Consider the following 27,358-nt stretch of genomic DNA (forward strand, 5'->3'; position numbering starts at 1 on the left):
TATAAGAAAACAGAGGAAAGAAATTATAGTGAAACTCTGCAGATAAAGAGTAAATTTATTTAGCACAGTCTCTCTACCAATGCAGTAGAATTAAGTAGTTTTCCATTTGGATACAAATTCTTCCCCTCAAGGAGGGACCTTCACCCTTCTTCCCTGTCTCTTGCTACAAATTTAAAGAAAAAAGCACAAGCTTGTATATACATGTAAGGTGCTAAATACACTCTCACATTGTGGGTTAATGAAAACTGACTACTCCAAATTTTCTTCAGACTTCAAGTGAAGGGAAACACAAGTAAGTATGTGGTTATGGGTGCAGGAAACTTGTTTGGAAGCTATTGGTACAGGTAAATGATTTTTACTTTTGGCTGACCCTTGGACAGAAATGGAAAGGAAATACCAATATCTACTGAATCAGTATTTTTATTACAAGAAATTGGTCTTAATATAAAAAAAAGGGATTGACTTTGGCTAAAGTGTATAACAGATTATATGCACATATGCATTTTGGGTATTGCTGAGTATTTCCTAGACTGTTTTGCTTTCTTTTTTATTACATTTGGTTTGCTGAAAATCTGTTCTTCCTCTGTCATTTAATTCATATTTTCAACTTTTCTTTTTTTTCTTCTGTGGCTAGTGTTATGGTATCATTTATAATTCACTTACTGGTTTTTTTTTTTTCTGTAGAGAAGAATATGCTAAAAAAATCTAGTAAGTATAGAATAGAAAAACAATTTGAATGACATCAGAAACGTAGTAAAACTAGAGTGATGGCAGATGATAGTAGGAAAATGTTTATACTGGAGTTATTCTACTTCTTATGAATACCTGAATGTCATTTCTGTTAAAATACAATTTCCTTTGGGTTGGTGTTTTTTAGTTTCTTTTTTTTTTTTTTTCTTCTTTTTTTACTATTGAAGTTAAAAATAAATCTACTGAAAAGTTTATTTTTGATCTTGCACTAAGTTAACTTTTATTCTCAGAATTTAGATTATCATTGAATAGCTTAAATGTCTGTGACTAGAGTTACTTAAACAGAAGCTGTTTTTATACACTTTTTTATGGTGATGTTTTTCTTCTAATCACATTTTATTGTGTTACATGTCAAAATTACTCTGATTTGAAATATTTGCTATTAGTTTCCTTGAAAGCACAGTTATTGGAAGGGAAGATGATAGCTGTCACAACATAATAAACTTTTCTGGGATTTTAGTCAGGGACTCTGCCATGTTTTCTGTTGAAATTGAACCACCGCAGCTAAATATTTAAGATTTATAGGGCTAGAAATACAGTATCAGCAAGAAGCTTAACACTAATTCTGTTAGGATAGAAGTGTAGGAAGGAAGTACAGTGGGAAAGTTGTGTTCCCAGCCATGTTCTGTGTGTTTTGCCTAGCAGCTGTTCAATACTATGCAAGTAGTCTCTGTAGTAAAGATCAAAGTAAAGGTCTTTCCCATGCTGATGAATGCTTCCGTGGTTAGCTACAGGTGGGCTTCTATCTGTACTTGTTTGTCATCATTACTCTTCTCTGACCCAGTGAATCTTGTTACACAATGTGATGCTTCAGAAGAGGTCTGCATCCCAGCCTAACCGCTAGCTCAGAGCTTAGAGTAATTTCCTGAAAGGTGGGGGATAAGAGTTTGAATGCTCTTTAGGTTGAAAAGTGTGATTAGCTAACATCTCTTTTTAGACAACCAAATACACACTTGCTAGATTCTACTGAAGCTGCACAACACCTTCCTAGCTTTTTTTGAAAGAAAGGTACGAGCCGAATGGTTGATTTATGAGCTGTGTGGAAGAGCATAAATTACTAGAATACCTGGGTTTCACAAACATTGGATTTGTCTTCAGAAAAACAGTGAAATATTATCACATTTATTTTACAGAGAGGAATGGGGACATAGAGATTAAGCCAAAAATGAATGTGCTCCTCCCCAAATTAAACTGAGAACCTGGAATGGAAAATGAATTTTTATTGGATAAGTTTGGCAAAGCTCTGTAAGCCACTAGATTATGATGGAAAATTTTCAGCTTCACTAACCATGTCTCTCTGTGATATGTTCTTTTGGTTCAAACATGGAGCCATGTTTCTTCTTGGCTCAGAAATTGTTGGAAGGCCTGGTAGATCTGTGATTCAGAGCATTTTGTGCTCTTGACTCTTGCTCTCCTTGACTATGCCTCTTTGTGCCTACTTCCATGGAAGGGAGGGAGGAGAGTAGGCTTGAAGAGGAAAAGAAAAGTGAGACTAAGGCAATTTGGGGCCAGAAAGAGAAAAGATGGTGAGTGATAGAAAGCATAGTCCTGTCTGCTGCCTGTACCTCTCTGCCAAAGACTTGTCTTAGTATATGCAGAAGAACCGATAAAGGCATTCCAAAAACTTGCAATTGCAGAGTAATTAGCTTGTGAAGGAAAATAATTGCTTGCAATAGGAGTTTCATAAATGTATTTTACTAGCTCCCTATGTGTCAGTTGTGCGGAGTCCAGAGGACTTATGCTATGGACCAAACACCTGAACTTCAGAGGTAATTTTCTTCTCTCCAGTATTTTCCTCATCCAGTTCGACTGTGTTTAAGTTCTTATATCTAACAAAGTTCTGTAGTGTGTTAAGAAACATGATGTATTTGTCTTGTTTCGGTTGTTCCCACAGTTCCAAAGGGGGTGGACATGTGTAAAATGGCTATGAGGAATAGGATTTGAATCTTTCATGAAACAAACACCTAAAACGTGTCATGGCATTAGTGAGCATTGTGATGCTGAACCATTTTGACAAGAGGTCCACAGGATTTGAGGGGCTGTTTGGTAAGAAGGATTTCTCCCTGTTTTCATGAATACTCTCTTTCTTCAGTTAGTTAGATGCAGAGGAGCATCCTATTCCAGAGACTGTAGCGCAGCTTGTAACGCTTCTTGCTGTCCTCTCGCTCAGCGTACTCCTTTTCTTTCTGGAGTCTCCTTAGAATATGGACTTCTATGGCATCTCATCTCATTTGCTTGAGACTTGCAGATTGCCATTAATTATGTGAGCATGACCTCCGTAGTCTGCTCTGGCACTGTGGTGGTGGTGGTGAAGTACAACCTGACTGCAGTCTCTATACCTCATCCTTGCTGGAGTAAAATGGTCATTGCTAGCACTCTGTTCTTGGAAGGAAGTCCTGTGGGAAGTCTGGACAGTAGGGCCAGGTGATATACAGTGTGACAAAGCCTGGCTATGAAGAAGAGAGCACAATGTTAGCAGGTACTGAGATAACACATAGGTGTCAGCATCTGGTAATTTTGCTACCAGTTGCGTCATGGTACAGTATCATCAGAGTGAAGAATGGAAAACCTGTGTGGAAGGATGAGAATGGATGGATGTGGCCCTATAAAATAAGGGAAATTTTGAAGGGTACTATTATGTTAGAACTCTGAAACCTTCTCTGTTTAAGCCTAATTACTTGGCAATCTTGTAATCTGTTTAGGATGTTTGATAAATAACCAACACTACCTCTTAATATTTTTATGTTAATAAAAAGGAATCTTATGTCTAACCAGAGGTATTGATGAACAGCAATTGCAGCATTTCTGTATGGAAATAGCAAGAACTTGAGTAGTCCTGTGTACAGACTGTATTTACTAATACATGACCTTGTACTTTCCATCAGAGAAAATAATTTCATGTCTACAGACATATCAGAATGCTTTCCTTTGTGTCATTATATCATTTTTATCTTGTTTGAGTTCCCCTTACTGATCTGTTCCCTTGAGAACTGCTCATGTCCCAAGTGGTATAAGTCACAGTAGCTGTGGTATGGCCATATGTTTTAAAACAAAATAAATTGCTGCTTTTATATTACTAGCAATCAAATACTCATTATTATAACCAGTTTCCTAAGAAGTTTAAACAGTAGAGAGGAGGGGTTTACTTTTTAAGGCAGAATTTTCAATTAGCAAGCGTTTGCTGTATCCTTTTAAGAAGGGTGCAATGATTTTAACACATTACTGGGGACTCTGCTCTTTTCCAGTTTGTATGGCAATATCTGTGTGGAATGCTACAAAAGATCCAGAGGTTAAAAATGGATACCTATGTTTCTGTCTGTTTTTAGGTACTTCATTTATGCCAGGAGATGGTTTTAATTCCACATCCTGGACTGAATCCAGAATATGTGAGGTATATAAACTAGATGCAATTAAGTAGATTTACAGTTGGCCTCTTGGTTTGCATCTCAGTGAATATGGTCATGAATGGAATATTTGACACTGAGGACTATCCAGTGTTTCTTCAGTGCTGGTTTGGACTAGAGAATCTTTGGTGTTGGCTGATAAGATTTATTTTCTGAGTGAGGCATTAAGTGTTTTTCAGGACCTGCATTGGTCCATGAATCTTTTCATAAATTGGGAAGACTGTAAGTTGAGTCCACAAGTTTTTGGGACATATATCTTGTAGTAGTTTGCCATCTGCTATGGGAAGCTCAGCTGCCTTGGGTCTGAATGATTAAACTTATTTTAGGGTACTAAATCCAAAAAATTTAAGACAAGTCACAGAGTAATACACTGTCGCAATAGCGTCTATGCACAGTTTGCATTAGTTTATGTTAGGCTGTGCTGTGAATTCCATGTTCATAGTCTTAACTGCAGAGATTAAGTAAAGACAATGGAACACTTCAATTTTTTACTGAAACTGTAAAGTTTGGATTATCATCTTTGACTATTTTTGCATGCTTTACAATTTATTCTTTCTTTTGAGATACGCATTTTATTTATAATGTCCCAAATAAGTCTGCATATTTTCTACACGTTATGCGTCTTTCTTGATATGACTTGTGTATGCATACTGTCTGACTGTATCCTGCAAATAATTGTTATTTTTACTAGATAAGGCATAGTCTGAAACAATCCTATGTTTCTTTTGTGGAGGACCTGTACTACAGGATTTAATTTTAAACATTCTCTGTTTTCTTTATGTAAGATAATGACAATTTGATACCACAATCCAATTGTTTTATTAATATCAGTATTTCTATGACTGTCACTGAATTTTGGATAGGTTTCTTAATGCAGTTTTGCATTGGCACTTTTTCATTATTTGAGACTGTACCAATAAGAATATATTTATTTTGCTACTCAATTTAATTCACTCCTTGGAAAGCACTTTTCCCTTTTTCCTTTGAGAAGCAAAGGCAGGCAGTATGCTTTTTCTCATTGATGATATCCACATCACTCGTAATATTATTGATTTGTTATTGAATTCTATGCTGTTCAATTAAAAACTGCAAAGACCTATGCAGAAAGTGAAAAAAAATATTTAATGTAGCGGCAAACATAAGAGTTTTCAAATTTAGAAACCAAGGTTTTAGATTCTACGTATTTCTTCTTGAAAGAAAGGGTTTAAGTTCTGAAGAACACCTTAATAATATATTTTAAAAGGGTCATTTTTTACCTGCGTTTTTACTTGAAATATACCTAATGTTTAGTTATTTAAGGGGAAAAGATTGCATTACTCATTCTAAATCTTTTTTTTTTTCTCATTTGAGTTAACTTAAGCATTTGCTAAATTACCCCGAATTATAGAAATCAGTTCTAAGATGTTGATGACTTTTATATCTATTTAGCTATTACGAAAATTTTCTAACTTCTCTGTAGGCTGAATCTTTAGTCTTCCTATGCTATAACTTAGTGCTTCTAGAATGTGATATATTTCTTTAGAGTGAAAATGTAATCTCCTTGTTTTTTAGGCTTACATATATGAAATGCGTTCAAGCACTTTTTCACATAAACTGGGGGGACACACAGAATCTGTCATCAATGTGGCTTTTAGTCCCTCATCTCCACAGGTAAGTCATTGCTTTTTTTCCTCTTTGTAATTAAAACATGTAAAATCTTCACTGCAAGCTTGCTTTCTACTACTCTCTTATTTAGCTGCCAATATGCTGTGCAGCTGTAAGGCTGTTCATCTGCTTGCAACCATAGTGTGGTTATTGTGTCAATTATTAACCTCATGCAAAATGCTGCGTGCTACAGAGACACATGCTCTGACTAGCTGCCTACAACAAAGAGTTCTGGCATGGGAAACCATTGTGAACCTGTACTTGTTGAATGTTGGGAAAATGTACATCCACCTCAAATTACCTGAGTAGACTACTAATTCAGAGAATTTGAGAGAGAAATAAGTAGGAGCAGGGAAATGGCAAGGGGCTCAGGCCTGCCGTAATTACTTAAAGGCCTGAAAGATTTAAAAAGCAATGTTATTTAAAATGTACTGTGTGAAATAGCTTTATAACAGTGTTTTGAAAAACTGTTACTGTTGTGTTTTGACCCTTTCGGATATCTATAGGTAAAAAATACTCCAAAGAAGTTAGGCATTAGGCAATGACATTTCCTATTGTTTTACTGATTATTAAGACTATGCTGCAGCAATATATACACAGGAGCGTGTTTTCTAAGTTTTATCTTGAAACCAGAGCTTCCCTACAGCTAGTTTATCATGTGAATTCTTCATATACTGTTTTGAATCCTGTACACTTATCTTCTTTGTTTTCATGTATTGAAACTCCTTTGAAGCTTTCTACTTTCTACACTTCTCCTTACTTTAAAAGTGGCAACAATGGTCACTATATATATGAAAGAGTGTACAGTAGCTCCTCTTTACTTCACTACCTCCTCAACACTGGCTGTACTTGCTACTATTAAAAAATATTTATGGAGTAAGTATAATTTCTTTACATGTGGGAATATTGTCACATTAACACATCTCCTTCCATTTTTAAATAAAGATGCTAGCATTTCTGTATTGTTAGAATTTCTGGAAGTATTATTCCTTGTGTGTGTGTTGTTTGAACTGAGAAACTGTTAATTGCTATCTTGTAGTGAACATTATATATTTCTGCTCTTTGGATTCAGCAATGCTATATTCAGCCAAATGGTATAGTTTATTAAATTTTGGTATGGTTTATTAAATTTTGCACTCAGATTAAGACTAGTTTCAGGTTTAGCACTGAACACAGTTCTGCAAAAAAAGATGTTATATACTGAAGAATAGAGCTGGCTATAGTCTTGCAGCATCCTGATCTGTGGTCCAGCTGTTGGAATGTAGTCCAGTGGAAAAAGTCTTATTACAGTTTAACTGTTAAAAGTCTAGAGGTGCAGTTGCAATAATACTATGAATCAAGACTTTGAAATAACTAAGTTCAGGCAAATCAGTTGTTGATCAGGGGGGCAGAATCCATAAATGGTGTAAAATAAACATTGGCTGTGGATCCAAGCCAGGCTGGTCTAACTCTGAAAGTGTGCCTTGGGGCACAAAGCCTTTAGTACTGAACTTTATGAAACATCACACAGTCAATTTAGTATTATGGTTAAGAGCCAAATCTGAAGTTCAAGGACCAGAAACCCTTTTCTTGAAGAGCTCTTTCCTGAGAGGCAAGAGCTGTAGATTTGAACCAGCTGACAAATTTCCCCATAGACATGGTTCTGGGGGAAGATTTTGAAGCTGATGTTATCAGGAACACTTTAATAAAAAGCAAGGACTGTGCAGAAACTGCTCCTTTGAAGGATTACAGCTGAAATGTAAATTCTGTTAACCAAGTTGCTCTGTATAATAAGCATTCAGAAATGCTTTCTAAATGAGTATTTTTGGGGGAGTTGCAGAACCAAAAAAAAATAATCACCTGGGCTTTCCAACATAGGATTTAGCATGAAGTTACATTCAAAGGTACTAGGAAAAGGAGTTAGGAGAGGAAGCTAAGAAATGCAATAGTAAGCTTCTAGAGTGGAAAAGAAGACAACCACAAATGAATCAGAAAAGAATAATCCCATGTCTTGAAAGAAAGACTTTGTATTAGGCAGCCAGAGTTTCCATCACTGGAAGATTTTTATACCTACCGCTACCACTAGTTAGGGATTTAAAATTGACACTCTTCTTGTTTCATCCAAAGTTTGAATGAATACAGTTAAAAATTATATTGTGTTCTGAATAACCTCTGCACAAAGCCCCGTTGCATTCAAAGGGAAACACTGGCAGGGGAAGGAGTAAGGGGTGAAAAAAGGGAAGTGGCTGATGAGTGAAAGTCAAACATTATGGCTGAGCTTTCTGCCATGGAAAGATCCAGCCAAGAGTGAGGTGTACTGGCAGCACTCCAGTTCAGTGGTTGCTTGCCCAGCACCTGTCCATGAGGTAGTTTGTTCCAACCATTATTATAACTCTCACTTGCATAAATGTTCTTCCAAAAAAGAGGGAAAAGCCCTGGATGGGTATAATAGTGATTTTTTTACTGATGGGGGGCATTGTTGCTTTCATCATATGGTACTCTGGAATGATTTATAAAATGGTTGCTAAGAAAGCTGGAGAAGGGGAGTAAGACAGAGGCTTTGCATTTGTCTTAAATTTATTTTCAAGATGATTTCTCAGTTTTAGCTTCTTATTGTCACTTCCTGATTTTCATGCTGAGTGAGCACTGTGTGGCAAAACCTTCCAAGTATATTCTAGTATATTATTGCCCTCATTGGTAGTTGCTTTAAAAAAAAAAAAGAAGAAGCTTCAAGCTCTGAGCCACTATACTGTGCTGAAGGTTGTTTTTCCATGACAGAATCATGACTTTGAAATCAGTATGCATCACTACCACCCTACTGATATACTAAGAGGTAGCATCAAGAGGAAGAAAAAAACCCAAACCACCCCAAACTACACTTTAATAGAACAAGCCCTGAGCAACCTAATCTGAGCTCAGCATTGACCTTATTTTGAGTAGAAAGTTGGATGAGATGATTTCCTGAAGTCCTCAGAAGGCTACCTGTCTGAAATACACAGCTATTTAAACACATGCTCAATAAGTCAAGGTAGGGCATTTGAGGAAAAATAATCAAAAATATAATTTGCATTGGATGAAATATGGCAAATCTGTTCCATTCTGTTTGTCTGTAGATTTAAAAAAAGTAAATATATGACAGTTTGATGTGACCACCCAACTCATATACTGAGAGTTAACATCAAGAAAAAAAATCCACAAACCAAAACTAGACTATAATGGAAAAAGTCCTCAGCAACCTGGTCTAAGTTCAGTGTTGACCTTACTTTGAGTAGATTGGATGATAAGATTTCCTTAAGTCCTTGCAAATTGAATTATTGTCTGATAGTGATATGTCTGTGATAGTGCGCATCCAGAAATCTCTTGTCACTGAAGGCATGGCAATTTTAAATTGCCATGTAGAAAACATTAATATCTTTTGATTACCACATAAGTTCAGCTTGTGGCCTGTTTATCAGTAAAATATCTAATTTACATGTGTGGAAGGTATTAATTCAAATTGTTACAAAATAGATTTTTTTTTTTTTTGCATTAATTTATAAGTGTGATTTTATGTTTAGAAGTACAGCTATATTTCAAATAACATTAGTTTCAGGTACTATTATATTGTGGCACATTTAGGTACCATATTTGACCATAAGTGCATTAGTTGGCAGCTGGAGAAAGTTAATTGAATAGTAGAAATCTGGAAATCTCTTTCACAGCTAGATTTGCATGGGTGCCACTGAAAATATCGTATTGATTTTCTGCTGACCTACTTGAAGGGAGATGTATTTAATGTTCCCAGAAAGGACGTTTGCTTGTGGGTCTCTCAGATATTAATACAACTTAGCACTACCACCACCACTTTAGTCAGATTTGGCTACAAGTGGTTTCGGATGTGTCTGGAAATATGAGTTATCATCTTTTACTAGCTACTAACAAAGTGTACTTTTCCTGGTGGTCACATCTGGAGTTTTCACTTTAGAACAACTTGTATGAAAACTCCATTCTTTTGCGATTTTGGTTCACCATTGATGGTTCACATAATCATAAAATTTTCCACAATGGAGGTAACTTTTGTAGTGATATGAAAGATTCTTTTTTTCAGACTTTAATTTGTTGAGTTTTGGCTTTAGTATTGGATTAGTCTTGTCTCATTCCTGTGTAGGGCACATTTTTTCCAGTATGGTATTCTTCCTTAGCACTATCTTGCCACAGACTAAGTCAAAACCTGTGACCAGCTTGACCTCTACTATGATCTCCCTGAAGTCAGGAAAGCTCTTTCACATGGTTCTTTTGACTCTACTGTTTGGCCCAGTCAATCCTAATTACTCCTGAAATAATCCACAAATACATCGAAAGTAGATATAAATGGAATTTGGTAATTTTTGTTTTTCTTTCTCCTGTAATTTTATCTCTGAGAGAAATAAGCAGCCAGCTGTCTGCATTTCTGATCTTCCATTCCAGGAGATCAAATTCAAAGGCTAGAAAATGCCATCAAATTCTAAAAATTCTAGTGTTTCTTTTGCTTTTCTGAAATGCATTTTAGAATTTTGAATTCTGCTGGAAGACTAGAGTAACTTTCAAAAATCAGGTTTTAAAAAGTTTTCGATAGACATTGGTCGAAAAACTATTTGATAGAATCCTTTGTCTTATTTATGGTCCTTGGATGGAACACTTATACTCATGAAAGAAGGAGAAGCAGAGGATGGAAAGTAAGTTAGCTTGGACATCTAAGGGGAAGCTGTAGTCATGTCAGAAAAACTTCAGAGCGAGTGCATCTGGGAGTGTGAATGCTCTCATAATGAACAAGAAAGCAGCGAGAAAGCAGCAATGAAAGGCTTGAGAAGAAGATCTGAGGGAAGCGATCAGGACATTTATTTTCAGGGCAGATAGCTCAATTTAATTAAAATGTGACAACTCGGTAGCAGTCAATGGACAGAGATCCTCTTGTACTATGTGAGATAATAAAAATGTCCAAATCTATAAAGGCTAGAATTGGTTTACTGACACCTCAGAAAGCTGGACACTGACAGTAGGGATGTAGGAGTATTTGTGGAAAAGGACACCTGGTAAAAATCTGAAGACTGATTATTTTCCTTTGGATTTTAATTAGCTTCAGAAAGAACAGGCTTTTGCAAACAGGTTAGTATTCATCTCAGAAGAGGCACTTTCCTAGAATTTTAGGAAATTCAGAGATTGTCCTGAGCTGAACTGAATTTGCCTCTACTATGCATGTTAAATAATTAGAGTTAATTTGCTTGTAAAACAGAATTCTCTAAATGCAGTAATGTCCTGCTTAGGAATTACTGGTAAAGGAGAAGAAAAAACATGCTTTTTTTGATCAGGAATGGACTACTGAATTGTTAATTATTCTTGAATACAAGAATTCCCAAACCCACTTGTTCTACTGTAGAGGTCTTTTTTACCATAGGCCTTTCTACTGTAGAGGCCTTCAAGTGTCTGCTGTGCTGCTGTCTTAAAGTTTGTACTCATATGCCATTGTAGATGTTAAACAAAACATGTTTGCAACTGCAGTGGTTTAAGCTAGCATATTTTACTTAATTCTTTTGATGAGCTGGGGCTATATATTCAGTCAACTGGCTTGGCTGAGAACCTTCCGATGCAGAGTGTGATTAAATTGGGTGACAAATCAGAGAAGACTGTGAAAAAGGGAGACTATTGAATCTTTTTCCAGCATGTCCTTGTGTGTCTTGATATCAAGTCTTGAACTCTTCACTCATTTCACAAGCCTTTTTTCTTTCTACACATTACTTTAAGCTGCTGAGGAAGAAATTTCATCAGTTTTCTTTATGAGCAGTAGTGTGCAGTAATGCAGGCTTTGTATGAAGACTGTCTTTGCCAAAGACTGTACTGCAGTTTGTTTCTGGTGAGAAGTTATTTCCTTTACTCTCATGCAGCCAAAGAAGACAGCTGCATTAGAAAAAAAAAAAAAAAGCATGCTGCTAACCTCATATACATGCTTTCTGAGGTTGAATGTATTTCTCTCCTTGTCTTCTCCTTGAACTGCTAGCCAAATCTGTGTACTCTCATTTGTGTAATCTCAGTGAATTGAATGAGGGTTTGGAGTGGATATCTCTTAAATTTCATGAACATATCAGTTTAATTTTTCTATCCAATTTACTGAAATAGCAGTCTGACAAAATTTTATTAACATTTTGTTTTAATTCACCATCATGTTCAATATCCCTCTTCTTTTATCCTCAAATGTACAGGTTATCATGGTATCAATTGTAAAAAAAAAAAAAAAAAAAAAGGATGGCAGTTAATACAATTTCTCTTAACTGTCATGGGCTAAAGGCTGTTCCAGTTTGATCGACTTGTAAATGGTACCAAGACATTTGTGTAAAGTAGTCCAAAGCAGCTGCATGTGCCCTTACTTATGTGACTCCAAGGCTTATGAGAGGGAGAAGTTGGATTCACTGGGCCAAACACCGACGTAAAAAGATCTCTGCGAAAGGTAACAGCACCCTGAGTGCTGTTGAGCAAATGAGTGATTGTGACAGCAAGAGAGACCTTTGGGTTTTTTTATGTAAGACAGTGCTTTTTTAAAAAAATTGTTAGCAGTCATTGACTGGTGCAGCTGTGTAGTTACAAGCCCATAACTTGTTAATAGTCTGAGATACTCTTCAAAGTTAGAGAATTGCATGACCATTCAACTTGCAATAGTTAAATGGGGTTAGATATTCAACTAAAGGACAGAAGTACAGCTTGCCTTTTATCCTAAATTTAGTCCTAGTCTAAGTGGCTTAGGGGAAAAGAGAGGCTTCAGCTTTACCCACCTTGGGACAATTCTCAAAGTGGACTTGATTTCTTACAGTGCCTAGTTTGGCTCCTGCTTTTAAGTCACTAGTTATGTTTACAAATCTTGGCCCTTGCCTTTTTAAAAACTGCTTTGATGGCAAAGGATGTAGAGCTTTGGGTTGTACCATACTCCTGCTACAAGGGTGGTAGAGCCTGTGGAGAACCTATTAGCATGACACAGCAGATAGTCCTACTGAGTTTATTCCAGTCCCTGAGAATTCAGAATCAGTTCCTCACTGCACATATATGTCTCTGCTTATAGCAGGAAGACCATTTTTTTTGCCGTTTCTAACAAAACCCAGTAATGCTGTGTGCCAGTTAATGTAGGTGTTGATGTTGTTTAGTGGAAAAATTTGTTTATACCAAAGAAATTCCTGTAAGTACATATAACAATTTTGAAGAAGGATGGCAGATTTTAAAAAAGAAAGAAAAAGCCTTCTGTAAGCTAGAAAGGACAATATAATTCAGTTTAATCATGGGATGCTCCAGCCATTCTAAGTGTGTTGCCAGCAAACAACAGCTGTACACCACATGATTTTAGATAAATATGCTTGCAGTGGCAGTCTTCTCAATTCACAGCACATTTGTCATAAAATCTTTACTGTACTTATTACAAGTATAGATATTTTATTGAATGGCATTACTAGGTTGAAAGGGGTGGTACTAAACAATTGGTTACTCAGCTGTCCAATGTGAGTTCTGTTTACCAAGTATCTAGTCAGGGAGGGTGGGGGTCCCTTGTGGACTGGGAAGAGATAGGATTGGCAGGGAGGAGGAAGGAAAGGCACTAACTGTAGTCATAGGGATAATGTGGAGAACAGACAGCTTCTTGGAAACCATCAGACAGAAGAGAGAGTGAAGAGGGAATGGTGGAGACTAAGAACTGGAGGAAAAGAACGTATATGTGGAGAGAAGTGATGATATTGGAAAGATGAAGAGAGAGCCTAGAGGGAGGGAATGAAAGCCCTGCAGAGAGAAGTAAGAGAAGATAGCTGCAAGGTTAAGAATTATAGTTTCTGCACTTTTAGTTAAGCCTTTTTTCTGAAAAAGATAGCGAAAGTGAGGTGCCCATGGCCTGGTTTTCAGAGTTGCCAAGAACCAGAGGTTGATCTTGACTTAACAGTTCTGAAAATCATTGCGCTCAATGCCTCAGAAAAAACTGCTTTTCAAAGGACTTGAAGAGAAGCTGCCAGATAAAATAAATCCCTCTTGCTCCCTTCACACACTACACAACTGTCTTCCAGGAGCCAGTAATACAATACTGAAAGGGATAAGCAAGTGAGCATCTACTTTTCATGCTCCATGAAGGGGCACGTAGAAAAATATTTTCTGAAGTGTACTTTGTACTTTGAATACAGTCTCCTCCTCTGTCCTGCGAAGCTGAAGTGAGGAAGCTTTGCCAAACAGGAAGAACTAAAGGACTAATCATTAGGAGTATGTTCAGCTATGTTTCATATATAGAAGTAGGAATTAGAATTTAATTATCTTTACATAGCCCTCTATGAAGCTGTCCTTAAGGTCTCTAATTTATTTTTCTTGCCATCTTGAAAAGTGTTGCTATTGTGCATTTCACTTACTCAACAAATAATATTCATAGAATGCAGTTGAACATCTGCTGATACTAGAAACCATTCTGGGGAAGGTTTCAGTTCTAAAATTCCTGGGCTTTCATGTAGAACAGGTACAAAGCTTCTTCCCCCACTTTGATTAAAATTCAAGCATTCAAGTCTTTAAGAAACTTAGGGCCAAATTGATTGGCAATTATGATATAAATGTATAGAGGTTGTATAACAAAGCAGAGTTCAGCCATTAAAAATACAATTAGGTGAAATACAAGGAAAATGAAGTGTGGAGTAAACTGCATTCTAAATGAGCTTTCGGAAAAGGGAAAGCTAAGTCTTAGCTAACAGATTAAATATGAAAAGAAAAACAGACACAACTTCTGTCTCAAATTAAAATAGCAACATAAAATGATTCCAGCTGTCCGATGGAGTATGATATGGCCACACCAAACAATTTGGCCCAGCTCGTGGCTGTATCTGAACTGTGTACAGCATAGTGTGGGGAAGGCGGGAAGCAGAAATTCTTTAAAGCTACCTTTTGTGCCTCTTTTCTTCCAGTTCACAGCATAAAGTACAGCAGGCTCAGAAGGGCTCAATTCTGCACTCCCTAAAAAGTTTTCCCTGTGAGCTGATTTGGCAGCTGGGGGGGTGGACTTCTGCTTTGTCTTCTTCCTTTCAGGCCTGCAGTGTGTGCTGGGGCAGGCAGGGAGGAGTAGATGCTGATAAGGGGATCCTGTGACCCTTTTCCTTATCACCTAGAAATACTCAGCAGCTGGATTCACCATTGTTCCCAACCGCTGTGTTTCTGAAGAGTGGTATTTGAGATGTTTAACAATTATGGTAATTCACACATTAAAATGCTGGCACTGTAATCTGAAGGGATTGGTTCGTCTATCTATTTTTATAATTCAGTCACAGTGTATCTGCTTTGTCCGGAATATCATAGTAGCTGAGACACCCTGTGACATGTTTTTTTTACAGAACTGTAGCTGTATTCTATCCAGCTAGTTGCTTACTCATTTAAGAACCTTTCTTGAAAGAAATAGATCATTTTCCTACTGACATACCATACCATGCTACAAACCCACATCTGGGACTTATTCCAACATTTATGACCTTCATTTCAGCTCCTCTGCTAAGAACATCTGGAGAGAGTCACACTGCCTCTGCCACTGCCTCTTTTGTCTCTGACTGGGTAGTGAGTGACCTATACTGTGCACTGAAGAGAGAAGTTAGGTCTGGAGAAAGACAACTGACAAAGCTGCAGGTTATCATTTAAAATGTCACCTCTGTATGTGTGACATTCTTTAACCTGAATTGAAGTGAACCACTTTTTAACTCAGATAAGGACTCTGAAGAAGGATCAGCAGAGGGTGATGGCAGTAGCATGAAATTCTAGCCCAACTGATATCAGCGGCTTTAGTAATTTTACTTCTGTTTTCCCAGAGAAATGAAACAGAACACTGGTTCATTGCCTGTTGTTACTGGAAGCAGGGAGACAGTGGAAGAAAAAATTATGAGGGAATTACTTAAGAAAAAATATACATTTAGGATTCTTTCTAAGGCAGATTGATGTTAGATAATGTTTTAGTTAACTTTATTAAGGCCTTAGGAAACTGTTCATCATTTATCTTATTATAAGGTTCTGTTTTTTTCCTGTTATATAACATAATAACGTAGGAAAAGTTTCTGCTTAGTTGACACCTGCCATGCAATAATTGAAGATGTGAACTTAAAGTAAAAAATGTGTTGTAAAAGAAACTGGGGCTCAGTTCTTCAAGACTGTCTCTTTATAGCTGATTAGTGTTCTCTTGCAATTTCCTGGATTTCCTAGTCCTTGTTTATTAATTGCCCTCTGTCATATTACATAGTATTTAATTAGCAGAGAAAAACACTAACTATAGTCTGTGTTTTAAAAAGTGTAGGTTGTAAAGCTGGATATTTTATATCCTTATGTCTTTATCCTTACATTGTTGATGCAAAGGTAGGAAAACCAGATCCTGTGTAAATTACTCTGACTATGACACAAAAATGTGTGTATGAGCTGAAAGCCAATACATGGAGAATGCTGAGGAGGTGGTCTGGCATGCCATTTGCTCTGCTACACTGCCACTTTCCTGTATAAAATCTCACAAAGACCGTGCATGACTCTCTCAAGAGAGAAGGTGCAATTCTAACTCATATTTACTCACACGCAAAATGGGGTTGAAGCTAATGTAAATCAAAACAGAATAACAGTGTGTTGGGTACCTGAAGTCTTCCTCTGTTTTCTGACACTGACTTGAGGTCTTCAGACTCAGGGAAGAATCTGACTCTTCACTTTTAATTTATGTTAATACTAGCTTGCTGTATGACATCTGGTTTTATTTACGTTGTTTCCTCCTCCAGTTATGTGTAGTTGTTTACATGAATGGTGACACTGAGATCAGTGAAATTACTGTTGTAAGCAACAGTAGTCACTGAGCTGGTAGTGTGCTTTTCACTTCTTGGTTATATACCTTTGGAAGGGAGCTATCTTCCACATGTTCCAGATGATCTCTCAAAGATATCAGAAAATATTTTCTCCAGATGTTCAACCTGAAACCTATAGTCGTATAATATCTTAGTAACTCTACATGTGTCATAGGTTTGAACTTTTTTCTAATTTCAGTAGTTTCTGTGTTGAGAGTGACCAGGTAGAATAGCAAAACTCATACATGAACGCTTTGTGCAATGTTTGCAGTTTAAAAGACCTTGGAAGTGATGACAAGCCTTTTACCACTGGTTATGATGTGTGCATTATTTTAATAGATTTGCACAGATTATTTTTGTATGTTTTTAATTAAAAATTAACTTAAGTTCCTGGAAAAATTATGGATAAGATCATACTGGGTACTATCCAACAGCATTTAAAGAACAATGCAATCATCAGGCACAGGTTCACAAAGGGAAAGTCCTGTTTAACTAATTTGATGTCCTTCTATGATAAGACCATCCGCCTAGCAGGTGAAAGGAAGGTGGTGGATGTAGTTTTTTTGGATTTTACTAAGGCTTTTAATACTGTCCCTCACAGCATCCTTCTGGACAAGTTGTCCAGTTGTGGGATGAGCACATTCACAGTGTGTTGGGTGAAGAACTGGCTGAATGGCAGGGCTCAAAGGGCTGTAGGGAATGGGGCTGCATCTGGCTTGCAACTGGTCACCAGCAGTGTTCCTCAGGGCTCGATTCTAGGAGCAGTTCTGTTCAATATATTTATCAACGATCTGGATGCAGTTGAATGCACCATTAGCAAGTTTGCTGATGATAGCAAACTGGGAGATGCTGTTGACTCTCGAGGGACAAGATGCCTTGCAGGGGGGATTGAGACAGATTGGAGCATTGGGCTATGACTAATGGGATGAAATTTAACAAGTCCAAGTGCTGGATTCTGTACCTGGGGTGGAGTAACATCAGGCAAAACTATAATTTGGGTGAGGAGTGGCTGGAGAGCAGCACTGCAGTAAGGGGTCTGGGGGTGCTGGTCGACAGCAGGCTCAATACGAGTCAGCGGTGTGCTGGGGCAGCCAAGAGGGCAAACCCCATCCTGGGGTGCATCAAACACAGCATGACCAGCTGGTCAAAAGAGGTGATCATCCCACTGTATTCAGCATGGTGCGGCCTCACCTTGAGTACTGTGTGCAGTTCTGGGCCTCACAATTAAGAAGGATGTGAAGGTCTTTGAATGTGTCCAGAGAAGGGTAACAAAACTGGTGAAAGGGCTAGAAGGAGTGTCATGTGAGGAGCAGCTGAGGACTTTGGGTTTGTCTAGTTTGGAGAAAAGAGGCTGAGGGGCAACCTTATTGCTCTCTACAGCTTCCTGAGGAGGGGACATGGAGAGTGAGGTGCTGAGCTCTTCTCCCTGGGATCCAGGGACAGGACACGTGGGGATAGCAAAGCTGCATCCATCAGGGGAGGTTTGCACTTCAAGTGAGGAAACATTTCTTTACAGAGAGAGTGGTCAAACACTGGAACAGGCTTACTGGAGAGATGTTCAATGCCCATACATGTCAGTATTTAAGAGGCATTTGGACAATGCCCCTAATACCATGCTTGAACTTTTGGTCAGCCCTGAAGTGGTCAGGCAGTTGGACTAGATGATCGTTGTAGGTCCGTTCCAGCTCTGCTCTATTCCATTCCATTCCATTCTATTCCATTCCATTCCATTCCATCTCCTCCTCTCCCTAGCAGTACATGCTGAGGAAACCTCTGATGACATTTCTTCCCAGCCCTGCACTAGCAGAAGGGACTGAATGGGTAATCATGTCCCAGCCTAGGCATTAGCTCTGTCACTTTGTGGGAAGGAGGCCTTCTGATGGGTGAGAGCTGTGGATTGTCTTGCGATAATTTGACCATCTGAACAAATTTGCAATTAGCTGGGTTTCCACAAGATGGAAAACCCCCACATCTCTGACACTAACGAGGTTCAAAGATCAAGCCCTCAGTCTGAAGGAGGAAGTGCTCCTGAACTAAATTGAGGTGAGCAATACCTGTTCATTTCCCCATGGATTTATTTTTTTTTTCTCCTTGTACTCATTTTTAGAAATGCCTGAGCACAACAGTACTGCATCAGAGTGAAGGTCCGTTTGGCCCAATACTCTGTCTCCAAAGTGGCCAACCATAAATGTCTAAAGGAGAGTGTATGAGCCATGCAAGTCAACTTCTGTCAGGGTCCTGGTGGTGCTCATAGGCCTCATGGCTGGACTGGCCTCCCCTGGGACCCACACCGTCTCCTGCCAAGGGCTCAGGGGACATGTCTCTGCTCAGCCTGGGGCCTTCAGTCCCTGCCTGAGCCATGTTGTAGGTCTGCCCGTTCCTGCCCCTGTCTCCTGGATGGGCCTGGCACCCACACTGCAGAGAGCTGCTCTCCTGGAGGGAGCCCTCAGACCTAGGTCAGACCTTGTTATGGAGAACTCTAGGCAAAACACAGCATAGCTATGCTATGCTATGCTATGCTATTCTATTCTATTCTATTGCCAGTGCTCACCATGAGTCAAATACAGCTGAGACTGTTATTTGCCTGAAATGCCAGGGGTCTTTCAGCCCCGCAAACACTTTCAAGGACACATGTCACAAAGGTTACAAGTGGAAACAGGATTTTATTTTAATTTAATTTAATCTTTCTGAATCTGTTTCAGAGCCAATGCTCACAAGCATTAACACAATGTGCATGTGTAGCCACGAGCAGTCTGACACATTCTTCAGTTTAGCTTGAAAAAACAACCTTTCTAGTCTGGCAAAGGCAAGTCACAGAGCTAGAGAAAGTAGCAGCAGGAATGCAGGCCAGGCAGTCCCTGTTTCCTAAAGAGTGAGAACGTGAAGAATGAGGATTAGGACCGACCACACACAAAAGAAGAAGAGGTGTGCGGTACCATGGAGTATTTTCAGAAGTGTAACACATATCAATGACAAGCATACTTTTTGTCTTCAAAAACTCTGCTGTGCTTCTTAGCCAGTGATGCATGGAAAGCGCTCTCATGCCTGCCCTGTGCTTGTATTGTGTGCAGGGAGTGCTGAAAAGTGACAGCTCCTGCTGGTGCAGCAAGCCTGGAGCCCTTCCAAGCACAGGCTGTTTTGCACAAGCAAGAACACCTGGACAGGTGGAACCAAGGGAAGAGCAGAGCTCGCTCCCGCTCTAAACTTGCAATGGGAAAGAGAGCAAAAGAGAGCCAGGGCACAAGTGGCACCTCGGAGGTGCAAGAGCAGCAGGCAAGAACCTAGCCAAAATGGCCCAGAGGAGCCCTGACAAGGGGGTGTGTTCAATGCTATGGAGGAAAAAAAGCAACCCCCGGGGGCCACCCTTGGGGGCAAATAAAGCTTCCTCCCCCTGGATGCAGGCACAAGGGCCACCTTTGTGGAGCATGAGCAGCCAGCACCTACCCAAAATGGCCCAAAGGAGCCCTGACAAGTGGTCATGCTCAATGCTGCAGAACAAGGCAAAAAAACCTCAGGGACCGGTGCCAATTGGCCTCAGGGGAAAATTCGTTCCTGACCCCAGAGCTGGCAATTGGCTATTCCCTGAGCACGTGAGCAAGACCTGCCTCCTCGTCCCACAGGCTGGTCATGCCTCCCAGAAGATAGCCAACCCCTATTCTCCCTCAGCCTGGAGCCATCTCAGGGGCTTCTGAGAGGGGCCTAATGCCCGCAGCTTGATTGACCTCGGGAGCAAGAATCCTTCCCATGCCTGGCAGGACACCTGTGGGTGCTCCAAAGCACTGGGACCCCTGGCAACATCTCTGCATCCCATATCTTATGGTTGCTGCTGCTGGCTCCACAGGGGATGAGGATGGCAAGCTCTGCAGTGCTCTTCAAGAAGGTATTCCCTTGGTCTTGCCACTGCTCTCCAGCTGAAAATGATTTCCATCCATCAGATGAGCTTTGAAGGTGGTCCCCTGGGAGCTCACCTTGCAGCAGAGAACCTCCAGCAGCCTCCTCCACACTCCAGCCTTCCTCCCTCAGCTCCCTCCCAGGTAATTCCACCGGTTCCTCAACAGCTTCTCAGATGTCTTTGGGCTGCCCTGGGCCAGCTCTGTCTTGAAGGTGAAGCCAGCTAGGCTGGCAGTGGGACTCGGGACAATGCCCCCTTTTATCCTTTAAAAATCACTGATTAAGTATTTCGTCAATGTTTTATTTATTTCAGAGGTTAGTGCAATTATATTTTGGAGACAAGTCCCCAGCAAGTTGTTTGGAAAACAACATAATCATGGAACATTAGCACTAAAAGGAATGTTTCCAGATAATGCTTCAGTAAAGAGAAATAGAAGGAAAGAGATATGTTAGGTGTTATTGTCAGGAAACGTTGAAGAATTGATTGATTCATTCATTCATTCATTTCAGAAGAATTAAGTAAGATTGACAGACTCAAAGAGAAAAAAATTGCTTTATATTAAAAGAAATGTTATCACTTGAAAAACTGCTACCATTTAAAAAACCTGATTGTCAAAGATTTGTGTGTGAACATTCTAAATAATTTAGAAAAAATATTTAGCCTAAAGCAATGGAAATAAATATCAGTGCATGTTCTCATATCTCATTCCTGAGATTAAAATGTGTAGAGTGTAGAACACAGAAAAGGCCCTGTCAGCATGAAACAAATCCTTTAGCAATTTTTTGTTTCTCCACCTAGATCAATACTTTGATCCAGTTCACTTTGCAGCCAAGTCTTTACGATGGCATGAGACATGGTGGTAAGAGCAAACATTTAAGGTGAGGGGAGGAAGATGGCGATAGTTATATTGGATATTGGCACTACTGATATATCTGGGGAACTACAGCCTCAAGTAATTAGTCAAGTTCTGAAATATACACCATTCAAATTGTTTAAAATTAGTATGAATTTTTGACCTACAAGTAGCTGGGACAGATAATAAAAGAAGAAAGTAAATATTCTGAATAAGAACAGATGCAACAGACATTTCACAATTCTAACTAGGTAGTAAGTATTCCTAGAGTCTGGGGTAAAAAATGAACACTGGTTTCACTAATAAGTTTTCACTAAAAAAGTGATAGACATGGTAAGGAAAAAAAACCCCTGATGTTATGAACTGGTGGGCTTAGAGCCAGCTGCTACTGATCTAGATAGAACAAGATCTTGGGGTTCAATAGTTGAATGTAAGCATCAGTTTAATGTTCAGTAGCAGTGAATAAACCAAAAAATGTCAGGAATTATTAAGAATTAAATGGAAAGCAGAACAGAGACATCTTCATGTCATTGTATAAATACATGATTGTGTGCAAAGCCTGATTTGTCAATCTCAGAAAACTTTTAATAGAATGGTAAAGATTCAGAAAAAACTCACCAAGTTGATCAAAGACATGGAATAGCTTCGACAGAGGAAAAGACTAACTAAAGATTCTTCAGCCCAGAAAAGAAGCAACTCTGAGGTGTTACATGAGATGTCTAAAAATATCATGAATAAATTTTGTAGCCTGCAGAAGATGAATAAGGAATGGTTGTTCATCTTCCAATACAGAATTAATGGATGTCACATGAAGATCACACAATGATAGAGTTTTCGATTCTCAGAGAAGTAAGGACGAGGGTTAGCACAAGTGCTACCTTAGACTTCCAGAGGGCAGACTTTGGCCTGTTTAGGAGCCTCATTGACAGAGTCCCTTGGGGGGCAGTCCTGAAGGGCAAAGGAGCAAGTCCAGGAAGGCTGGACATCCTTCAGGAAGGAAATCTTAAGGGTGCAGGAGCAGGCTATCCCCACGTGCTGAAAGACGAGCCAGTGGGGAAGAAGATGGGCCTGACTGAACAGAAAGCTTTGGATGGAACTCAGGGGGGAAAAAAGAGTTTATGGCCTTTGGAAGAAGGAGCAGGCGACTCAGGAGGACTAAAGGATGTTGTGAGATTATGCAGGGAGAAAATTGGAAGGGCCAGAGCCCAGCTAGAATTGAATCTGACTACTGCTGTAAAAGGCAATTAAAAAATGTGTCTATAAATACATTAGCAGTGAAAGGAGGGCTAAGGAGAATCTCCATCCTTTATTGGATGTGGGGGGAAACATAATGACAAAGGCTAAGGAAAAGGCTGAGGTACTTAATGCCTTCTTTGCCTCAGCCTTTAAGAGTAAGACCAGTTGTTCTTGGGGTACCCAGCTCCCTGAGCTGGAAGACAGGGAAGGGGAGCAGAGTGAAGTCCCCATAATCCACGGGGAAATGGTTAGCAATGTGCTACACCACTTAGACACTCACAAGTCCATGGGGCCAGATGGGATCCACCCAAGGGTACTGAGGGAGCTGGCAGAAGAGCTCACCAAGCCACTTTCAATCATTTATCAGCAGTCCTGGCTAATTGGGAAGGTCCGAGTTAACTGGTGGTTAGCAAATGTGACACCCATCTACAAGAAGGGCTGGAAGGAGGATCTGGGGAACTACAGGGCTGTCAGTCTGACCGTGGTGCCGTAGAAGGTTATGGAGCAGATCATCCTGAGTGCCATCACACAGCACGTACTGGACAACCAGGGGATCAGGCCGAGTCAGCATGGTTTATGAAAGGCAGGTCCTGCTTTACTAACCCAATGTCCTTGTATGACAAGGTGACCCACTTAGTGGATGAGGGAAAGGCCATCGATATTGTCCATCAAGACTTTAGTAAAGCCTTTGACACCATTTCCCACAGCATTCTCCTGGAGAACTGGGTGCTCATGGCTTGGATGGGTGTACTCTTTGCTGGGTAAAAAACTGGCTGGATGGCTGGGCCCAAAGAGTTGTGGTGAATGGAGTTAAATCCAGTTGGCAGCTGGTCACAAGCGCTGTTCCCCAGGGCTCAGTATTGGGCCCAGTTCTGTTTAATATCTTTATCAATGATCTGGACAAGGGGATCAAGTGCACCCTCAGTAAGTTTGCAAATTGCACCACGTTGGGCAGGAGTGTTGATCTGACTGAGGGTAGGAAGGCTCTGCAGAGGGATCTAGACAGGCTGGATTAATGGGCCAAGGCCAACTGTATGAGGTTCAATAAGGCCAAGTGCTGGGTCCTGCACTCGGGTCACAACAACCCCATGCACTGCTACAGACTTGGGGAAGAGTGGCTGGAAAGCTGCCCGGCAGAGAAAGACCTGGGGGTGCTGGTTGACAGCTGGCTGAATGTGAGCCAGCAGTGTGCCCAGGTGGCCAAGAAGGCCAACAGCATCCCGGCCTGTATCAGAAATAGTGTGGCCAGCAGGAGCAGGGAGATGACCGTCCCCCTGTACTCAGCACTGGTGAGGCCACACCTCGAGTACCGTGTTCAGTTCTGGGCCCCTCACTGCAGGAAAGACATTGAGGTGCTGGAGCGTGTCCAGAGAAGGGCAGCAAAGCTGGTGAAGGGTCTAGAGCACAAGTCTGATGAGGAGCAGCTGAGGGAACTGGGATGGTTTAGTCTGGAGAAAAGGAGGCTGAGGGGAGACCTCATCGCTCTCTACAACTACCTGAAAGGAGGTTGTAGTGAGGTGGGTGCTGGTCTCTTCTGTCAAGTAACTAGTGATAGGACAAGAGGAAATGGCCTCAGGCTGCAGCAAGGGAGGTTTCGATTGGATATTAAGAAAACATTTCTTTACTGAAAATGTTGTCAGGTATTGGAACAGGCTGCCCAGGGAAGTGGTGAAGTCACCATCCCTGGAGGTGTTTAAGAGACGTATAAATGTGGTGCTTAGGAACATGGTTTAGTGCTGGACTTGGCAGTGTTAGGTTTACAGTTAGACTCAATGATCTTAAAGGTCCTTTCCAATCCTAATGATTCTATGATTCTAAGATAACCTGTCATAGGTTAAAACCAAATGAAAAAAGATGATTTTCCATAACATGTAATTAAGCTTTGGAATACAGTACCATGGGATGCTGTGAAGGCTGAAAGTGTATATTGTTTTAAGGGAAGACTAGACAGGTTCATGGCTTAGAAATCTGTTAAACGTAAGTTAAAATACATAGAGATCCCCTTTTCTGCAAAATGTACCTGGATTTCAAGTTCTGCAAGCAGAACATTAGGGATGATATACTTAGTCTATTCTTGTATTATATCTTAATATTCTTAAAAGTTCATTCTTTCCCACATTCTCATTTCCTGGACATCCACTTTGGACTACTGTCAGAGGCAGGATAGTGGGCTAGTCTGACCAAGTATAATTATTTGTGTAATCTATAAGCAGGGAAATCTCTCTGACCTTTCTGATGTTTAGAAATTATATGAGATGTAGAAGTTCCATAAACTAACAAGACTGGATGGAGGATTTCACATATTTTCCCCAGCCCAAAGGCAGAATCACCTCTATATTTTAATTTCATAGCTTAGTTTTTATTTTACAGTTACACATTAAATAAATATTTTGCTGGTGATCTGAATAAAGTTATATTAGATCTTTGATTATGTCATAAAGAAAACAATTGAAACCTCATATATGTGGTTATGACATTGAAAAATGCGTATATCAACCAAAACATATAACTGACAATTTCATTGTTCTAGTTACTGTAATGCCTGAGCTCTTTATACAACGTTGCCAGTCCCTTTTTTCTGCTTTCTCATTTCTTCCTTCCTCCCTAATCTCCCTAAGAATTAGGCTCTGCTCCACTTCTCTAAAATGAACTCTTTATTGTTTTCCACAATGAATATTCTTCATCATCTATTGGAGCAATGGTTAAGTACCCTGTTACAATGCTGGTAAGAAAAAGGGCCATTTAATTTCAAAATATGTCTTATTTTGGGTCATAACAGTGGGTAATATGGACAGCATCTAACTAATCCTCTTAAGAGCACTGTCATCTTTTTGGTACAGTAATATTGTTAATTCTGCACCTCAGGGTTTTTTCCTTTTTTTTGGGGGGGTGCTCAGGTTGATTCAGATGTCATCCCATTATTTATGTCACAGGAGAAATGCTGTCAGTAACAGCAATGCTGAAAAATTCAGGGAGTAAAGAACTCTAGACATTACTATTTGGACCGCTTTGTTTTACAATCTTGGTGTTAGGACTACCTGTCCTACTTGTTTTAGCAAGAACTACAGACCTCTGCAATAGTATCACTATTTTAAGAGATTTTACATTTTTTTAGGCAAAATGTGGAGAAAAAAAACAACTGAAGTCCAGTACTTCTTGTGATCTTGAAGTGTGATTTGAAACTTATCTGTGCATAGAGTGCAAGTGCAAGTATCTCTGCATAGAGTGGAATTTTGAATCATTGCTCTGTTCTCATTTTTGGAAGCAGAAATCTTGAAGTCTTCATTTATCTTGTTGTGAGTGTGCAGTATTTTTTAAATGTCTCAGAAAGTGCCCTTTGATGAGGTTTTAGTCTGTATTTTTTCACATTGACACAAGAAACCTCCCTGTGGGTTTCATACAAAACTTTGGAGAAAAATCACTAGATTTCATTATTTTTAAAGTAGGCTGTCATCACCACAACCAGATGTTCTGTATGATATATCTTAATCTACTAAACATTATATTAATTAGATATTTACATATAAAAATCTTTGGGAAAGCTTCTTATTTTTGCTTACTTAATTCTAGAACTATACACAGAGGATCCTGAGTTCATGATGCCTTTGATAAGTACTGGAAGAAGAGCAAGAAAATATTTCTGTTATTTCAGTGTACTGCACAAAAATGCTTTGGCCATATTCTGAAAAAAAGATCTTTAATTTCATTAACTATTCACTGAAACCCAAGGTGCCTACTAAGCTAGTTGCCTTCTAGGTGTCAACCCATTGATCCTAATAACTAAAAGGAGAGAAAGTTTTCCATATTTTCTTATGCATGTTTATATTGCTTAGATTTCTTAAATAGCCTCATAATCTTCAGATTATTCCATTATTTTTACAGCTAAGGCAGATGTGTCAAAACATTATATTTTAGTGGTCTTTTCTGAATCCCAGTAACATGTTAAAATCTATTTCTTCCTTATGTTGAATCACTTAGTACAACTTTATTTAAGATAAAAATTATTTTACAAGCTGCAAGAGCCAATTTTTCTGTTGGCATGACTCCACAGACCTTACTCTCATGAAGCTTATATCTTGTGTCTTACTGAAATGGAGGAATTATTTTTGCATCAAAAATGGTTAAGTAAGAAAGGGCTATGTTTTTTATCTAGAATTTTTTGGACCAAGTGAACTCTTTGCTTATTCTTAACAAGATTGAAACTCAAGCTTCAATTTTGAAAATTACTTAATTTACTCAAGGGAAGTACAATTGCTGTGATGCAGACACTTTGAGAAACAACAAGGATAGCTAAATCCTGAAGGAATATCTGGAATTGTTCTGTATCCGTATTTGAATGGGTATATATATATTTATCATCTATGTGCACCATATCCATTATAACTCGACATATGAATAATGCATTTAAAACTAATGAAAGAAGTACTTTTCTGTTAAACCCTGAAAGCTGTGAAATTCTACATTGAATTGTTAGTGCCAGAAAAACTTAAAAAAAATCAGTTGGCTTTTTTACTTCTAAAGAAATTTGATCTTGATTAGACAGAACAGTTTTATTCATATGCTTAAAATATGTTATGTTCTTTGCTTTCAAATTTATCAGTTTAATAAAATGCAAATTCTTTAAACAAATGAGAAATATAATTACGTTGTTGTGCATCTTTTATTAACATAGCTTCTAAATACCGACTAGTGGAATATGAATCTTGTTTCTCACTGTTATGCTGAGACAAATTACAGGCAAAGGCTTTTTATTAGTGTATCCAAAAAGACATAAAGTAATCAT

General features: G+C 39.1%; 1 protein-coding gene across 1 annotated transcript in view; it reads left to right on the forward strand.

Annotated features, from left to right (window-relative positions):
• WDR27 (WD repeat domain 27) overlaps positions 1-27,358 on the forward strand; it is a 132,428-nt gene that overhangs the window by 64,831 nt on the left and 40,239 nt on the right. The window contains exon 23 of the mRNA XM_049830926.1: positions 5,706-5,804. Within this exon, the coding sequence (XP_049686883.1) occupies positions 5,706-5,804 (99 nt within the window). The remainder of the gene's footprint in view (positions 1-5,705; positions 5,805-27,358) is intronic.

Source organism: Accipiter gentilis, chromosome 28 (genome assembly GCF_929443795.1).
Source record: "Accipiter gentilis chromosome 28, bAccGen1.1, whole genome shotgun sequence".
NCBI lineage: Eukaryota > Metazoa > Chordata > Aves > Accipitriformes > Accipitridae > Astur > Astur gentilis.